The following is a 16,496-nucleotide window of genomic DNA, read 5'->3' as shown; positions in this document are numbered from 1 at the left end:
GTCCCCATCGGAGCTCACTCCGGGTTCCGAAAGAGCTAAAAAAGCCTCCACTCTCGCCCAGCCTCACGATGCGGCTGCGCCGCAGGAGAATCTCATTTCGCGGCGCGAGGCAGACCGCGAGGATGGGTGGTGTGAGTGGGGATGGATGGTGAAGCGAGTCAACCAACTCCGTACAGGGTCTCGTGGGAACGAATCTCTATTTGATCTTATTTCATTTTAGGGTTTTTGCGTGTGAATCGCGAGGACTCGAACTCGAGCTCGTGACTGTGTCAGGACGATCGTTATCCGGATCAGCGCTCATACCTCATCGACGCCAAGTTCTTGATGAGCAGCTGACCTTGTTTACGAGTTGAGAAAATCACATCAGAGACTAGCCTGAGGGCATCTCGAAGCTTGAACTGTCCTGCTCTCGACCATTCCTCCTGATGTCTGGTGCAAACGACTATAGAAGACTCTTAACGGTGCCGAAAGACGGATTGGGCACTAGCATACGATTCGACCCAAGGGTAGAGGGTATCCGTATTCCGGTTCCCCGGCATCTGGCCGTTTTGGGGGACGTTTTTTACAGCGCAATTACACTTCTCACTCGGGACTTACAGCCAACTGCCATCACCTCCACTAGGAGTGAAGGATCATCTCGGGGCTAACTTTGCTTCGGTCCCAAATTACCGAATGGCCGATCAGCTTCCTTGCACGAACAGACAATTTGACTGCTAGTCAGAGCAGCCTGCGAAACGGTTAGAAATTGAGGCTTCTGCGGCGTGCTTCAGATCGTCAAGGGGGCAATTCGCCAGGAACGATTCCGCGCGAAGACTGGGAATTTCGGATCGGATTCGTTCTGGGTAGTTGGGTGCGGCGTGATATGCCGGAGGTGATGCCACGACGGTTCACTCGTACCGTGGTTATGGGCCCAGAGGCCCCATATGTGATGTTTGCTTCCCGTCGTGCATAATCGGAACATGTAAGTGCCTTCCGCGTGTCACATCGGTCACGTGGTGGAAGTGAAGTTGACAACTTCGCTAGCAGCCTGCCATGCCGGATCTGCAACCGTTTTGTCATGCTTGTTTCTCCCTCGTGGGTTGTCCACAACGGAGCTACGGATCGTCCGGTGCTTCCAGAGACTTCGAGATCGGCCAGGCCCCAACTCGAAGGCCTTGTAAGATTAGCGCCGCCCCGCCGGATGCCTGCGTTTGAAGCAGGGCGTATCAGTACTTGCGTGTTGGGGTGTCAAACGTGATGCCCTCGTGGTTCCTGCCAACCAGGTCTTCGTTTCTGCGAAACGAATGTTGTGCAAGCGCAACTTGCGCAACAGCACTGATATCGCGGCTTCAGGCCGAACATAATCGAACAAGGGTGTCTTAGAACAGGCGAACACTTGGGTGGCAATCGTGCTTTCAAAAGAAAGCTCATGAGAACTGCATGAAACGGAGGTTGAAGAAGCTCATTGTCCTCGGCCAGCGCTGAGCAACCAGAGGAATGAGGGTCGACTACCAAGAGGCAGAGGACTCAGCGACGGCCTCGCTAGGGACTCAAGTTGAATGAAAGTGAGTAGCCTCTCGACCAAGATAATACAGAGGCACTAGCCTGAGCCTGAGCTTAGATAGAGGCGTCCTAGTAGATCAAGGGATCTCCTCGGGGGAAAAGATAATAGAGGGCGAGCGGCCAAGTCATACCCAATGACTCTGCAGTGGAATGTTGGACAGCTAAGCCTTCAACTTCCACAAACGATGAATGAAAGCTGTTGAATTGCGCAGGAAATTGGGACGAAAACTCGTTCATGTAGATACGCGTGCTGCATGTCTGAGTTGAGTGAACGCTTCTGAACGCGACGCGAGTTGTCTGACGATTTAAAGTCGCCATTATTAGCGAGAGGTGCCGCAAGTCCAGGTTGTGTTGAACGCCTGAGTGTGAATTGAGGTGATAATGGCGTATGTTTCTGAGATGGCCGCATCGAGGGAAGCCGCCACTTCTGCAGGGGTTCAAGCAGCCGTTAGGGAATAGCTGTAAGCAGCCCGGCTGCTGGCGAGGCCGTGATGTTCAACCAGCGTACATGATTGGACGCAGTCTAAGGTGCATCACGACGGGATTGTGTGCTATTTGCTGCGAGGTCAGCGAATCAATGGGACGATCAGGCCATCGATGACGGTTTAGGACAAACCGCTGACCCAGGACACCCTCATCAAGACAGTAAATCGATGCGACTCTTGCGTATTCGCAGAGGTAGAGCATTGGACCAGATGATCGCTCTCTTAGGACAAGATGTTGCAGACCAACTGAAAGCCAGCAACGTTGCTACGTCGGGTTCGTGGATGAAGATGCCTGTACTGTATCCGTATCTGACCAGCGAGTCGGGGTGGCTCCGGAGACATTACTGCGGCGGCGCACCGGTCGGTGGGTAAGATTAAGCTCCATCTCCATCTCGCATCTCGTGAAGGGCAGGGATGTTGGACGGGGATGCGGAGCGTGGGATGCAAGGGTCCGGCAGATTTATGAAAGGCGAGTGCCGCGCGATGGCGCGTGGGCGACTTGTGTGCGACGGTGCATCCCAGCATTCCATCCGACGACGCGGCGCACAGTTCAAGCGGCGGGAAGCTCAGGCCAGACTTAATCGTGAATTCATCGTGGTTTACTGGGATGCACTTTGATTTATACAGAACGATATATCTGGATCAGTGTGCAGGCTGAGGGAGGCCTGCCGCTATTGAAAGCAAGCGGAGTGATGGAAATTGCGCCGGCAGCCTCTTAGCCCCATTTGCCAATCCAGTGGAAAGGGGCGACACGACGAGCGACTGCTATTCTCCAGTCGTGACAGCGGCGGGCAGGGGAGAAATAGGGGTTCATTAACCCTAGTGTAAGAGGGCTAGGTGGCAAGGATTCAAGGAATCGAGGGCGGTGTCATGGAACATTCGAAGCTGTGGAGCAGAGCCAGCGTCGTCGCCGGGTTGGTACCCGTTTGTCGATCTCGCTCCGGTTGTTGTGTTCCTGAGGCTGTCAGGACGGTCAAGACGTCAGGCGTTTTCTCGTGCCTTGGAGTCGACGGCCGCTAGGGGCATCTTGGGGAACGATGAATGCTAGGTCTGTAGATCTGGGCCCAGCGTGGCGGCCCGAAGACGTCAGGGCAGGAGTGCCAGGTTCTGTCGCGAGGACAACCTTGGCCGCGTCCACGATCGATTTGTGCCTTCGCCTGTTGACTTGCTCCGAGTTGTCTTCAAGGGTGACGGCTGCGAGGTTCACAGTGTTTGGTTGAGGTCGTCGCACCAGCGTGTACGCGAGGAGATGAAAGAGATCCCGACGATCCGTATTAGTGGTACGGCACCGCTTCGTGGATATTGATCTGCTCAGTGACTCGGCGATGTTCGGAGGCTCATCTAAGCAACCATAGAGGGGCTTCGTCGAGCAGCACAGCAGGTGACATGGATTCGCAGGAAGGAAATTCGAAGATCTGTCGGCCTCACCCGCCCGGCTTCAATCCCATCAGAATCCAGGGGTTTGACGGGCAGATGGTGGATGAGATACAGATGTTCGTATCATGTATGGGCTCTGGTGGGTATGTCCTGGAGCGTGTAAGGACTGTAGGAATCGTGAGGAATACATACTTTGAGCAGGAATGGGACAAAGACCCTTGGAGGGGCGGCGTGCCACGCGTATTGGGTCCGGAACCAAGGTGCTGGGTGCTGGGTCGATGTCCTCGCAAATGATGCGATACGATGTCGGTTGGTGGTTGGCGAATGGCGGTTGGACGAGGGCAGGGCATGCTCTGGAGGCGTGGAGGCGAAGGTGTACTTTGTACGGGTGTTGGTATCGCATCCCCTCACTCTTGGTGAAACGGAACGGCGCGAGCGATGCGGAGTCTTTGTGCTGTCGGTGTCCTTCCATTTTGCACTTCTTTCATTAGAAAGTGAAATCGAGGGTGACGCGACCCTTTGCCGAAAGGGGCGGATACCTTGGACGACAGGGAACAAGGCCGATTGCCAGTCGGGGGGCGGAGGGCGCGCTTCAGCCCGCGAGTGTCGACTCCTCGAGCAAGCAACAAGCGGCATGGAGTTTGCTTTTGGACGAGGCCTGTCCATGCAGGAATAGGCGTCCCCTGTGTTCTCGGGGGCAATGTCTCAGTGGTGGTCTAAGATGCAGTGTTTTCGTATCGTGGAGGAATGGATGCACATGCATGTTTGATGTGATAGTTGCGCTTGCGTGGGCCTGCAGGAGAGACCATCCAAGAGATTGGCGTGCCGCAAGATTCAGTTATGGTGGAAGAGGCGTTGGGAAGGCCTTGATGCAGCCAAGAATGCGGTGGTTGTTTGCTTTGAGGCAGTGGTAATGAGTCGAAATTGAGAGTCGAGGAAACATTGCGGCTAAAACATTGATATTGGCTTAAGGAGGCACGGAGGTCGAGAATCAATGGAATTGTAAAGACAGGTACGTACCCACATGATGCCATCCATGGATACCTTTTGCAGTCAAGTTAAGATGGAATTGCATATGCTGGCAGGCGTACTTGATGAGATAAAAATAAAATAGGAAGTTGCTGTATCTGTACAGAGTATAGCGAAGAGAAGGAAGGCGACGTCGATAACTCGCGCCTGCTGTTGGGCGGTGGTGCTGCTGGTCTGGACGGATTCGGATTGGTGCACTCATGGCGAGCACGAGATGGCATCTTCTCAGGTCTGATTGGCCGGCAGTGATGTTGCCGTGGGGGATTAGTGCCTCCATTTCTGCACAACACAACTCAGGACATGCAGGAACTCTCACAACACAGCACCACACATCTCAACTCTCAACTACCAGTCGGTTTTTGATTGGTGGTTGGCCGCGCTACAGTGTTTATCTAACTGTGTTGACGACATGGGACAAGATCAAAGTCAGTTTCACTGCTGTCCAACCGCAGGATATCGTTTTGATCTGACGTCCATGGGAAACGTGCATGACGAGAACATGGCAAACAAGTTAGTACGGTGTTCTGGCACATTGTTATTTACTCAAACCTAGCCAGTCTGACAAGCACTTAATCGACATTGCATTACTACAGCCTCGTCATAGTGTGTTCGTCTGATGGTCTGCCTAAGAGAGCACACTCCCGCGGTAGAGGTGTCACGGCAGCATCGCCTTCTGGAAGGAAACCATTGTGCACCTCTGAGGGAACCAGCGGAGGTGCTCAGTCCAGCGTGGAGGGAGGTCCCATGCAGCCCAAGATGCACAGTCGAATGATTGCCAGTCGGATCACGATCGCACTGTAAAGCTAGTCATGGCCTCACGGCACCAATGCAGCCCGGCAAGTGTTGTGGATTATTTTGTGCGTGTTTCCCAGCAACGCACGGGTCGGTGACGGGAGAAACTTCAGATCCCCGCCATCTACGAAGGGAATACATGATCGGTGAGGAATTGCATACCTACCTATCCGTAAGTACCTACTTTCTTCTTTTTCTATTCGCCTGGCGTTCTTAGCTTATTGCCAGTGCGTACGGGCAGCCACTGACAGCCGGCGCCGTCCAGCTGACGCCGTATTAGCGCCGTGTCTGTCCTTCCCGTCCGTCCCTGAGGTCTGAGGTCACTGCTTCGGGTGAGGGTGAAGCCTTTGATATCTCGGGGAAGGAGCAAGTGATTGCTCTCAATTGCACCTTCCCGTCCCTGATTTTCTAATTGGAGACACCGCCAAAGCAGCGGCTTACCTAAGGTAGGTATCTGGGAAATTGAAAAATCAGGTCCTTCACAAACCCGACGAAAAATTGCTCTCGTGACGACGGCCTTACCTCAAGTTGCCCCTCTCAAAGTCTCTGACCTCCAATCCGACAATCCGGCGTCATCCACTTTTTTCTATCTTAATTTTCTTCCGGCAGGAAAAAAACAACAACGATGCTCAGAACATTTTGGGCTCCTCAGTCCTCGCTTCGGATCAGATCGATTTCCACCACGACCAGTTTCGGGTCGTGTCGCCAATCCACATGTCGTCGACTTACCCCTTTTCTCGCCTCTTCCCTCTTCGGCCCCGACGCCCGTCGCCCGTCGCCCGTCGCCAATTCCTTCCCCCCTGCGAAGGGTGAAGCACTCAAGTCTGAGTCCCAAATATCCGTCGAGGATCCCCGTCCCGCGGTGGACTGCGGATTGTGGACTCCAGCCTCCAGCGTGAGGTCTCTGCGGCGGTGTCCAGGTCGTAGCCGACCACAAATCGTGACCCGGCAGCGGGATGTCGCGAGGCAGAACACCAGAGGAAAAAGGAAGGAAAAAAGTCTGGAGAGAGATGGACCCAATTTTATATATAGGGATTACCTACTTTACGGGTACGGCTCTCGAGTTGCTCCCTGCTCTGGCCTGGGCCTTTTTTGCGGCTTGCCATGGGCACCGACAAGGGCCCGGCATGGCATTTTGCGACTTGCCTCGTTGCGGTAGCCTCTCATGGGTCTGCCCACGGACTATTTGCACTGCTTTGCCTTCTGCAGACGGCTTTTCTATGGAGCAATGAAGCAATGGAGACGGTGCAAGAGGCGGTCATGGTCCTGGTCGTGGTCATGGTCATGGTCATGGCCATGGGTGCAGACCGTTCTTTTACACTTTATTGCCGCCACATCAAGAGTCGCACGCGACGGCACGAGACGAGACGAGACGAGATGAGACTACAGAGTACACGTACCTTCACCCAGCAACGCCAACGTCCGACCGACCACGGCAACAACAACTCTGATAATCGGCCTTATCTCACCGCACACGGGTCCTCCCTGACCGTGTTTACCACAGAGTGAGGTGCTCTCTGTAGGTATCGTACGGATACCTCGACAGGTATCCGTACAGAGTACCCTGTCCGAGGTATATCGTCTGCACAGGGCAACACCAACACCCACGACACGACAGACAGCAACCCGAGAGTCAGTCGGTGTCATAGCCGGAAACAAGAGTCAGTGCCAGCGTCAACTCGCGGCTCCTTCTCGCATCAACAATACACTCTCGACTCGGCGCCGGCGCATACAGAGCGAAGAGACTCTGAACGCGCAGATACGACGTACTGGCAACCGCAAAACCTTACCTACCCGCCGTTGGATGCAGCTGCAACTGCGACTGACTGCAACTGCAACCGCAACTGCACCTGCAAACGCATCTTCAACTGCAGCCCGTGGTGTTTGGCGAGCTGCCATCCCAGTTTGGAAGACGTCTTCAGTCTTCCATCGCAAACTCGTGTATCCATCGCCGTCATCTCGTCGAAACCACATATCCGTACTGGCCGAGGATTGCGCAACAGGGCAAAGCAAGACAGACGGCTTTACCATAGTATGTTCCGTCCCATCCCCCATCATCGGGTCAACGGTGGTGCCCCAATGCGCTACGGCTAGGCCCAGGCTGCGCTTCCACCGGCGCCGGAGCCAAATGGAACCAAAGCCAAAGCCAAAGCCAACCCCGTCAACAGTCCACCTCAATATCAGACCCTGACCGGGCAGGACTGAGGTGTGAGCCGTGAGCAATCCGACTGGTCGCGAGTCCTGGTCTCATGAACGTGGACCCCCAATTCCTAACATTTTCAATACCTTCCTTACCTCAGGTACGGATACCTTGAGGCAATGGAAGTGACTTGGGGTCAGAAGAATCCCCCATTCTCGGTCGTTGTCGAGTTCTGTGCACTGTCTGCAGCCATTTGCGCCCAGACGTATAAAACCATCGTTGGTGCCGCGACTTTACTACATAACATCCGTGCCTACCAAGGGTACCGTACGATGCACAGACTGGAGTCTTAGGTTGTCTGTCGGCGGGAGTGACACACACAAGGTCCCGCTGCCACAGCTGCCACAGTCGATGTCTACCTCACCTTACGGGTACGGATACACAGCACGCGGTAGCACATTCCATCGGTTCTATGCCAGAGATGCTCTAGGCCGACGGTCGAGCGCGAGAGGGACTGACAGGGCTCGGCCGGGGTGGTTAAGGGGAGACAGAGAGAGCATTAGCATTGCTGGCCCTGGACAAGTTGCCGTTGCAATCCGGTACTCGAATTGTGCTCTGTAGTGCGGTAGTGCTACCTTGGTAAGGTACCTATCGATATGGCCCCCCGTATGTTTGGTGAAGTTAGCGTCCGAAAGTTCTCTCCATCGTCGGTCAAGATTGCCCCTGACCCTGGCCCTGGTTCGTGTCTGGCCCTGTCACCCAGAGAAAGTGTCCTTTCTTTCCTTCCATTTCCCTTCCGTGGGCAGCTTCTCTGGGGGGCCCCTCCCCTACTACCTCCAACCACCCTAGGAGGTCAAGAAGTCCACCGTCTTTCTTCTCCAGTGCCCTGTCTTACCGTCTGGCAGCAGACTGCTTGCTGTTGCTGTATCTGCACCGTGTATTCTGTACGGATACCTGGGCTCCCCGTCGCCTTTCTGCCGTTGCCACATCGATTTCCTTGACCCCGGTTGGCTGGCCCGTCTAGAGTGGGGCCCTTCATCAGCTGCGTCCACTGTCCACTGGACCACTATTCCATCGTCGTGGGAAAGAGAGAAAGCCTGCAAAGAAGGGGACCAAGGAGAGAGAGGAAAAAATAAAAAATAAAAAAAAGCTCCCCTTTTTAGCCTCCTCACTTCAGCTTCTTTTTTTTGCTGCAACATTTTTTTCCCTCGTCTGCTGCTCTTTCCCTTCCCTCTTCAACCTCTCCCTCCCCTCCCCTCTCCCGACCTCTTTTATTGAGCATATCCAGACTCGACAACAGGCGTCATCGTTGTCTGTCATAATACACCACCTGACCTTCTTCCTCCCCCCCTCCTCTACCACCCAAGAGGTGAACCTACCTACAACAAGATCGCGTGTGTCTGCGACTGCGACTGCAACTGCGTCTCTAGTACCTGGCAACTGGCACAGACTGGCAAACCCGCCCCCCAAGGTTTCCAACTGCTGCGTCTTCGGCGGAGAAACGAGCGAGTTAGAAGGAAGAGAAAAAAAAAAAAAGAGTACACAGAGAAAGAAGAAGAGCACCAGCCCGTCTGCGCCCATCCCGCAGGCCGCCACATACCTGCTATCCTCTCAAATCTCTCCACGCCCTCTCTTTTTTTCCCAACTCTCAGCCCGCTCTCGCCCGCGTCTACACGCCCATCACGCTCACGCCCCTACATAACATCCGCCACGGCATTTTGGTTCTGTCCCGTCCTGCCTGTCACAGCGTGCGACTTTCGGCTTCTTGCATCTTTCCCAGTCCTTTTTTTGACCCAACTTTTGGGGGGGCCCTGCACCACCTTTTGCAAAACGACGAAGCGATCCGAACGGTACGAAACGAACGGCCGCCTTGAGACCAACATCTGCTGCGACTTGTTCGTTGCATGCTCTGCGTTTTTGGTGACCCCGTCCCGCATCGCCGAGGAGGAGAAGAAAAGACAGACGCCCAGAAAAACCAAAAGGCCTCGTCCACCACGTCACTTTCTCGCTTGAGGGCCTTGCATCTGCCGCTGCTGCTGCCGCTGCCCCTAGCCCTCCTGCGCCCTCCCTCCACTTCCGCAATTTTCTCCCTTCCCACTCCCATCGGTACGAGCCAGTTGCTGGATCTCAACCCCCAGTAACCGCCAACCACGGGGTCTAGGAGCTCGATCACGAAAACAATGAGCCAGCAACAACACGACATGTATCTCGAATACTCAACTCCCGCCAACCGCTCCCCGAGCTCTTCGAGGGCCTACGCGGGCGGCTTCCAGTCTGGCATGTCCCTACCTCGCCAGGCCCAGCGCCCCTTCGACAACGGCTTGGGCTCATCTGCCCTCTTCCCCTCCGACCGTCTCGGTTACAACCCCAGAGCGATGGATCAGATGTCTGCCAGTGGAATGCCCGGAGGATACATGCTGGATAACAACCAAGCTTGGAACTACAATGCTGGCGGTGTCGCGACCGTCAACGGTGCCATCAACGGCGCCAACAGACAGAGGAGCGTCAACCGCCGCGCTGCCCTTCCTACCGTAAGTTTCGCCCCCTATATATCTCCTTTCCCGACCCCACGTAATCTGACTGTCTGTAGAACTGGACCGATCAGGGTCTCGGTATGCAGAACTCGTATGACTCCAGCATGTCCAATGGTCTGCGCTACGGCGGACACGGCGATATGCGACCTAGCTCGCAAACGGAGGAGCAGCTCATCCCTACTGCCATCGTGATCAAGAACATTCCGTTTGCCGTACGCAAGGAGACGCTGGCTGCCGTCATGATGGATATGCATCTTCCCCAGCCCTACGCCTTCAACTACCACTTCGATAACGGCGTGTTCCGCGGCTTGGCTTTTGCGAACTTCCAGTCACCCGAGGACACCAAGATTGTCATTGATGCCATGAACGGTATGGAGGTTCACGGCCGGAAATTGAGAGTCGAGTACAAGAAGATGCTGCCCGAGGCGGAACGCGAGCGCATCGAACGCGAGAAGAGAGAAAGGCGTGGTCAGCTCGAGGAGCAGCACCGTGCACCCATGCTGCACCAGCAGCCCTCGCTCCAAACCCTGAACAGCATCTCCAGCCAAAGCGGACGCAGTGCCCTCGGTATGTCACTTGATTCCATTCGCACAGGGCGCCCACTGACTTGATATAGGCGATGTCAACCTCAATGACCCAGAGACCCTCGAGTTCTACACTGAGCTTACCGTCTTCAAGCGTGACACCACCCGAGAAATCCTCATCTTCCCCGCCTCCATCTCCCCGGAGCAGCGTCGTCAAATCCACATCTTGGCTCACCACATGGGTCTTGAGCATAACTCCGTTGGAGAAGCCGATTCGCGACAGATCCACGTCGTCAAGCATGCGATGCCGTCACCCACGACCCAGCACCACATGCCGGCTGTGGGTTTGGACTACCACAAGAAGGGCCTGAGCAGGGCGGCCACGTTCGACTTTGCGGCGGATAGGGAGGCTCGTAGCGCCAGCACCAACTACTCTCACGCCATCGGTCGCCAGGGCCCGACTCTGGAGCTTCCCGGAAGCCCTGACGGCAACGGCCTGGCCAACCTCCGTGCTGCCAAGAGCTTTGCAGACCTGCGATCATTCAGTCCCAGCCCGTCTGCGTCGTCTTCGAGCTACTTGACTGCCATGAACGGGATCGGCAACATTCCCCAGGCCAACAACTCCTCCGCTCGCTTCAGCGAGTACAACCAGCAGGCGGGTGCCCCTCTTGCGACCCCCAACCTGACGCCGACCTCCGGCACTGCTGGCACCCCCGGAACCGACAGCAGTCTCCTCAGCTCCCTCGGAGGCTTGAACCTTGGCTCCTACGAGTCTGCGGCGCATACTCAGGCGCGTAGCACACCCGGTGCCATCGGCAGCCAGCGCCCGGGAGCCAACGGATCCAGCCGTAATGCGCCCGAGAGACAACCCCGGGGTCCTGAGTGGGAGACCTCTGCCGGTTTCAACGGACGCAACCGCTCCAACGGCCACATGCAGCGTGGTAGCGGTGAGTTCTCTAACCTCTAAACCATCTCCAGTGCGGGACTGAACAACTGTAGACTCTTCCGACAACATCCCCCGTGCCGGAAGCGCCTCTCGATTCCACTAGACAAGAACCCTAATATCCTCGCCGAGACTGCCACGACAACCACTACCATGAGGACACGATTCATGACTCGCGACGCATAGAGACTACAACGACATTCGACGAGTTCACCCAGCCCCCCCAGCTCGGGTAATCGACAACCCTGTGTTATTCCTGCCATTTGCTTTTCAATATGGACACTCTCCCACCGTACTGCTTATAATGATGATTTGTTGGAAACGAGCCTCTGGCAGCGTTATGATGTTTCGCTCGGCCGTCTCGGATTTGGTGGATAGAAGATTCCAACGCCGCGGCGGCATCCATCATCGGATTCACGACACCCGCCCGGCACGGAAACCTCGGCTCATCGCTGTTTCACGACCAGAGAAGGATGAACGGAAAAGAAACCTGGATACAAGAAAAAACAACTTTGATATGGGCAACCATTTCGGCATGGCACGGCGCCCATGGCGGTCCCCTATACCCCTCCTGTTTCCCCGCCATACCTCCTTTCATGGCGCGCGGAAGCATATGAACCACCTTTGACGATGAATACGCTGTTACGACCTTTTTATGTCTAGATAGCTGTACCAGCATGCTCGACAAAAGCCGAAATTTTTTTGGATGAAGAGACCATGCCCCGGCGACCATGACTATACCCACCTAATATCGCGGTCCGGCATTTTCATCATTGGCGACCGAGGACGGATGTTACTCCTCAGAGCCTCATCTCACGGTTAAGCGTCGACCCAGAACACCTATCCAGGAGCGGGGTCATTGAAGAAGAAAAACAAAAAAGTTTGATTTGAATTTTGGGCGTTGCTTGTACTCTTACTCCCTCCGATTTCCCCGGACTTGGGTGCCTCCCGGTGTCTCGCGGGATGGCCCTCTGGGGACTTTGGCAGGGAGATTTGGCGTTGAGGCTGCATTGGGGCTGCTAGGTCGTCTCATCTTTTTTTTATTACGGTCTTTATTGGGACCTCCAGCTAGAGTATTGCTGCGCTTTTCGTATTTGGATTTTTGCACCGTCATTTTGTTTTCTGTATGCATTGATTGGCGAGCATCGAAGTGGGATGACAGGACGAAGATGAAGCGGGATGATCACATGTCGATATCTTAGGAGACACATGAGAGAAGATGAGAAGAGAGAGAGAGAGATCAAAGATGCGTGGACGGCCAGACTTGTTGCTTTTTGTTGTGCAGCGTGCTTTGGCACGGAGATAATACGATGATGACGGTTGAAGTGGATGATGATGACGATGTATGGAGGGGGGAGAGAGAGAGAGCCGCACACACATTGGGGCCTCGGTTTGCGCCTTGTTGAATATATTTTGTTTGATTTTCATGACCATGACCATTATTATGATTGTACTGCATTTGTGCTATGATGCTGAATGACTACTGATGAGTGATGGACTCGACCGAGAGAGAGAGTCTCGAACCCCCAAACATGTAGCGCCATGTTCAGTCACAGCCGTTTTGTCAAGTTCGACTCTGCGGTGAAGTGTGCGTGTCTTTGTTGGTCCAGGGCGAGGCACGAGTGTGTATGATGCAAATTTCATAGACTTGTTGGTTCCGTTGGCGGTGACTTGGTTGCTCGAATCCTTGATTCACGTATCATCATATTTATAGTCCGGTTCCTGTCTTTGACTTGCTGTGGTGTTTGTTGGTTTGGGTCCGTCTCGTATGGGAGTCATTCGCAGTCACTCATCACCCAGCATCTGCCCTTCCGGAGGGAATACCCTCATAACCCACATAAACTCTCTGAATTCTCCAAATTCTCGCTGCCTTGATACATCCCTTCGTTGTCGTGAACAAAATGTCGCCACGCGACGGGCCGCCAACAGAAATCCAACTACCACCACCCGATACCCATCCCAGGGACAAGACCCCGACAGACGCAGCGTCACCGAGATCGAGAGATTCCCCCGCGAGCCCACGCATCCCCTCCTCCTCTACCACGACGCCACATCCTCCAGAAGAACAGCCGCCGCGACCGCCGACCCCGAAACCATGGCTCTGGCGCTGCCACGCGTGCAACACGACGTTCCGGCTCTCGTGCGGGCGGCGGTGCCTCCGGTGCGGACACGTCATGTGCACGCGGCGGCTGCTGCCGGGGGAGCGCCGGGGGGACGTCTGCGGGACGGAGTTTGACTATCGGCGGTGGGCTGCTTGGGGGGACTGGCGGAGGGAGAAGACGGGGAAGAGGAAGAGGGGGCAGGACGGCGATAAAGAGGAGAGGGAACGGGAGCGGAAGAGGAGAATGGGCGAGGAGAGAGGGGCGTCGACGTGTTGGGACGACTGCGATTACCCGTCGGAATGTCATCATATCAGGGCGGAGACGAGGACGGAAGACGGAGATTGGGATGAGGATGAGGATGATGGGTTTGGCATGTCGTCGCCTTGGATGAGTGCTGCGAGGGATGTGTTGAGTATGAGTGCCGACGAGGCCGATTTTATGTTTGAGGCGGCGGATTTTCTGGAGGGTCGGTTCGGCGGTGATAGAGACCTAAACTTGTACCCGCCGATGATAGAGATCGAGGGAGAGTTATACGGCGAGTATGGAACGGGCCCTTCGGAGAGCGTTGAGTTCTCGTACGATTATGGTGAACCTCAGCTGTGATGGATTTTCACGGACAGAAAGAAGCCAAAGAGAAGTGCACCCCATTACAATTTTATTCGTCTACCTAAGCCCATCAGCCAGTGCCATATCCGCGTGCCTTCTTTGGGACCGAAACGGGAACCTTGAATTGTTGTACATGTAGATTCGAAGTGAACCTGCGCGGGCCCTGACGTGTGCAGGTGTGTGTGTGCAGATACCCGTTGTTCCTCAGGAACGAGGCGCTCTCGGCTCCTCTGCGGCCCTTCCGAGCATCGTATAGCCCATAAACGTCGAGTGCAAAAAAAGAGCCAGCACGTAAACGCAGTCGCAGTCGTGCGTGCCTCGTCTTGCGAGACGTTCTTTTGGACAGACTTTTCTCCAAACCCCTGGCGCACCTGCCTCGTCGTCCCTGACCTGACCAGGATAAGGAAAGCAGGAAAAAAATAAAGCGTTCCCTCGGACCGAAACGTCACCACCCAAAATACCTGGAAAACAAAAGACTACCGGGAATATCAACAATTTGCGACCGATATCCAATGAGGGCGTGGTCAAAGGATATTCGAGTCCTCGCGTGCCTCGTCATTATTTTCTCTTTGGTGTGTATTCTTAAGCCTCGAGAGCCTTGGCCTTCTTCTTCTGCTCGACCTTGAGGAGGAGGGCGCGGTTGATGTGCGGCAGGACACCACCGAAAGCGATGGTGGCGCGGATGAGGGTGTCGAGCTCCTCGTCACCACGGATGGCGAGTTGAAGGTGGCGGGGGGTGATACGCTTGACCTTCAGGTCCTTGGCGGCGTTCTGAGACGTGTTAGTCGGGTTTAGGCAGACGCCGCGATGAGTCAACGCGGGACAGCGCGGGAAGGATTGCACTTACGCCTGCAAGCTCGAGAACCTCAGCAGTCAGGTACTCGAGCACTGCCGTGACATAGACAGCTGCCTTGGCGCCAACGCGCATCTTGTTCTGGGTGTTGGCCTTGAGGAAACGCTTGACACGACCGCAGGGGAACTGAGTTTTCTAGTTAGCAAGCTGCGAAGGCAGGGCGAAGAAATTTATCGCCAAATGCTTCGCTCGTCTTTGCGCCATCGACTTCTGAGCCCAGCCGCACGGTGCACGCGACCATGACGCTGTCAACGTGCCATGCCGCGTATTCGATAGATAATCAGCGGCGCACGACGGGAATAGATCGCCAATGTCGAAACGCGATCAAAAGCGATAGCCGTGAATGTGTGATGTCGAGTAGTGCAGCTGGACGCGTCGGAAACGAATCATCGGTCGGTGTTCGATATCTGGAGCTCAGAAGTCGAGGTGCAAAGGCGGCGCATCATCAGGACGGCGCAAACTTACCTGAAGTCCAGCGCGGGCAGAGTGGCTCTGCTGCTTCTTGGGGACCTCGGCGGTGGCCTTGCCTCCGGACGTCTTTCCGCCAGACTTTCCCTTGCCGCCAGCCATTGTTGATGTCGATACGAATGCGCGAAAAAAAGATTCGATAAATTCGGGGGTTGAATAAAACTCGACGGATCGGTCGAAGTGGGGATGCGCGAATCGATATGAAGTCAAAAAAAAGAAGTTCTACTCGAAGGGGATGTTTCGGGTGGTGGTTGGAGTTGGAGGGGTTGTCGAGAAGAGCTTCGGTGGAGGTGGATGGAGATGGCAGAAATTTAGCAAGAAGGCTGACGGTCGATTGTTGTTGTTCGTCGGTGACAGCAGGACCTGGGAGGACAGGGGGGGGCGAATGGGAAGAAAATCGCAGGGCAGGTCGAGTCGGTGTGGTGTGGTGTGGTTGGTGCCTTGCTGTGCTGCTGTGTTTTTTTTTTCTTGCTGTAAGAGGTGGGAGGAGGAGGAGGCAGTCCAGTGAGTGAGTGCTCTTTGCGGTTCTGCAAAGGTCCGCGGCCAGTGCTCTTTTCGTCCCTCTGATGTGTCCTCCACTGCTTTTCGGTTCTCTGAGGTGCTTCTGCTGAACCTGGGACCCGGTTGGTGCTCCCTTCCTTCGCTCTGGCTTTCTGGGCAGAGTTTGCGGAGGAGTTTGCTGAGCTTTCGAATGTCGGGATGTGATTGGTCGATGGGAGCTAAGCTGTGGATGGCTGTGTTATGGCGCTAGCGAGGAGTGCCCAGATTTCGTGTACAGAATGTTATCGCCGGAATGGATGCTGACCAGGTCCTCCCTTTGCCGAAGTAAACCCGGTCCGAACCGCCGGAGCCAGGCGCCAGCACAGAGCAGGCTGATGTGAGTGACCTGGACTGTGGTGAGAGGTAGGAGAGAGGCTGTCGCGCAGAGTCCAAGACATGGCCTTGCCACGTACAAGTCCCCGCGCCGACCAAGACGCGAAAGATGAGTTGAGACGTGCTTGTTCAACTCGAACAAGCAACGCAGACATACGGAGATGTCGTGACGGCTGAGAGAGAGAAACCTACCTTGGCCTGCCTTACCTTGAAGGTGAGGCTCTGCGA

The 16,496-nt window shown here is 55.1% G+C and overlaps 2 protein-coding genes across 2 annotated transcripts; one reads left to right on the top strand and one right to left on the bottom strand.

Annotated features, from left to right (window-relative positions):
• Positions 1-9,545: 9,545 nt before the first annotated feature.
• Positions 9,546-11,472, top strand: CkaCkLH20_08025 (r3h domain-containing protein; the record flags this gene model as incomplete). The annotated part of the gene is made up of 4 exons (XM_038890740.1): positions 9,546-9,896; positions 9,956-10,466; positions 10,516-11,370; positions 11,423-11,472. 4 exons carry the CDS (start codon positions 9,546-9,548, stop codon positions 11,470-11,472), a joined length of 1,767 nt encoding a protein of 588 aa, XP_038743923.1.
• Positions 11,473-14,656: 3,184 nt separating this feature from the next.
• CkaCkLH20_08024 (histone) lies at positions 14,657-15,497 on the bottom strand (the record flags this gene model as incomplete). The annotated part of the gene is made up of 3 exons (XM_038890739.1): positions 14,657-14,845; positions 14,922-15,053; positions 15,393-15,497. 3 exons carry the CDS (start codon positions 15,495-15,497, stop codon positions 14,657-14,659), a joined length of 426 nt encoding a protein of 141 aa, XP_038743922.1.
• Between the last annotated feature and the right edge of the window lie 999 nt (positions 15,498-16,496).

This window comes from Colletotrichum karsti, assembly GCF_011947395.1.
Source record: "Colletotrichum karsti strain CkLH20 chromosome Unknown Scaffold26, whole genome shotgun sequence".
NCBI classification, from domain to species: domain Eukaryota; kingdom Fungi; phylum Ascomycota; class Sordariomycetes; order Glomerellales; family Glomerellaceae; genus Colletotrichum; species Colletotrichum karsti.
Note: the sequence above shows the minus strand (reverse complement) of the source record. Positions and strands in the feature narration are given on the sequence as shown.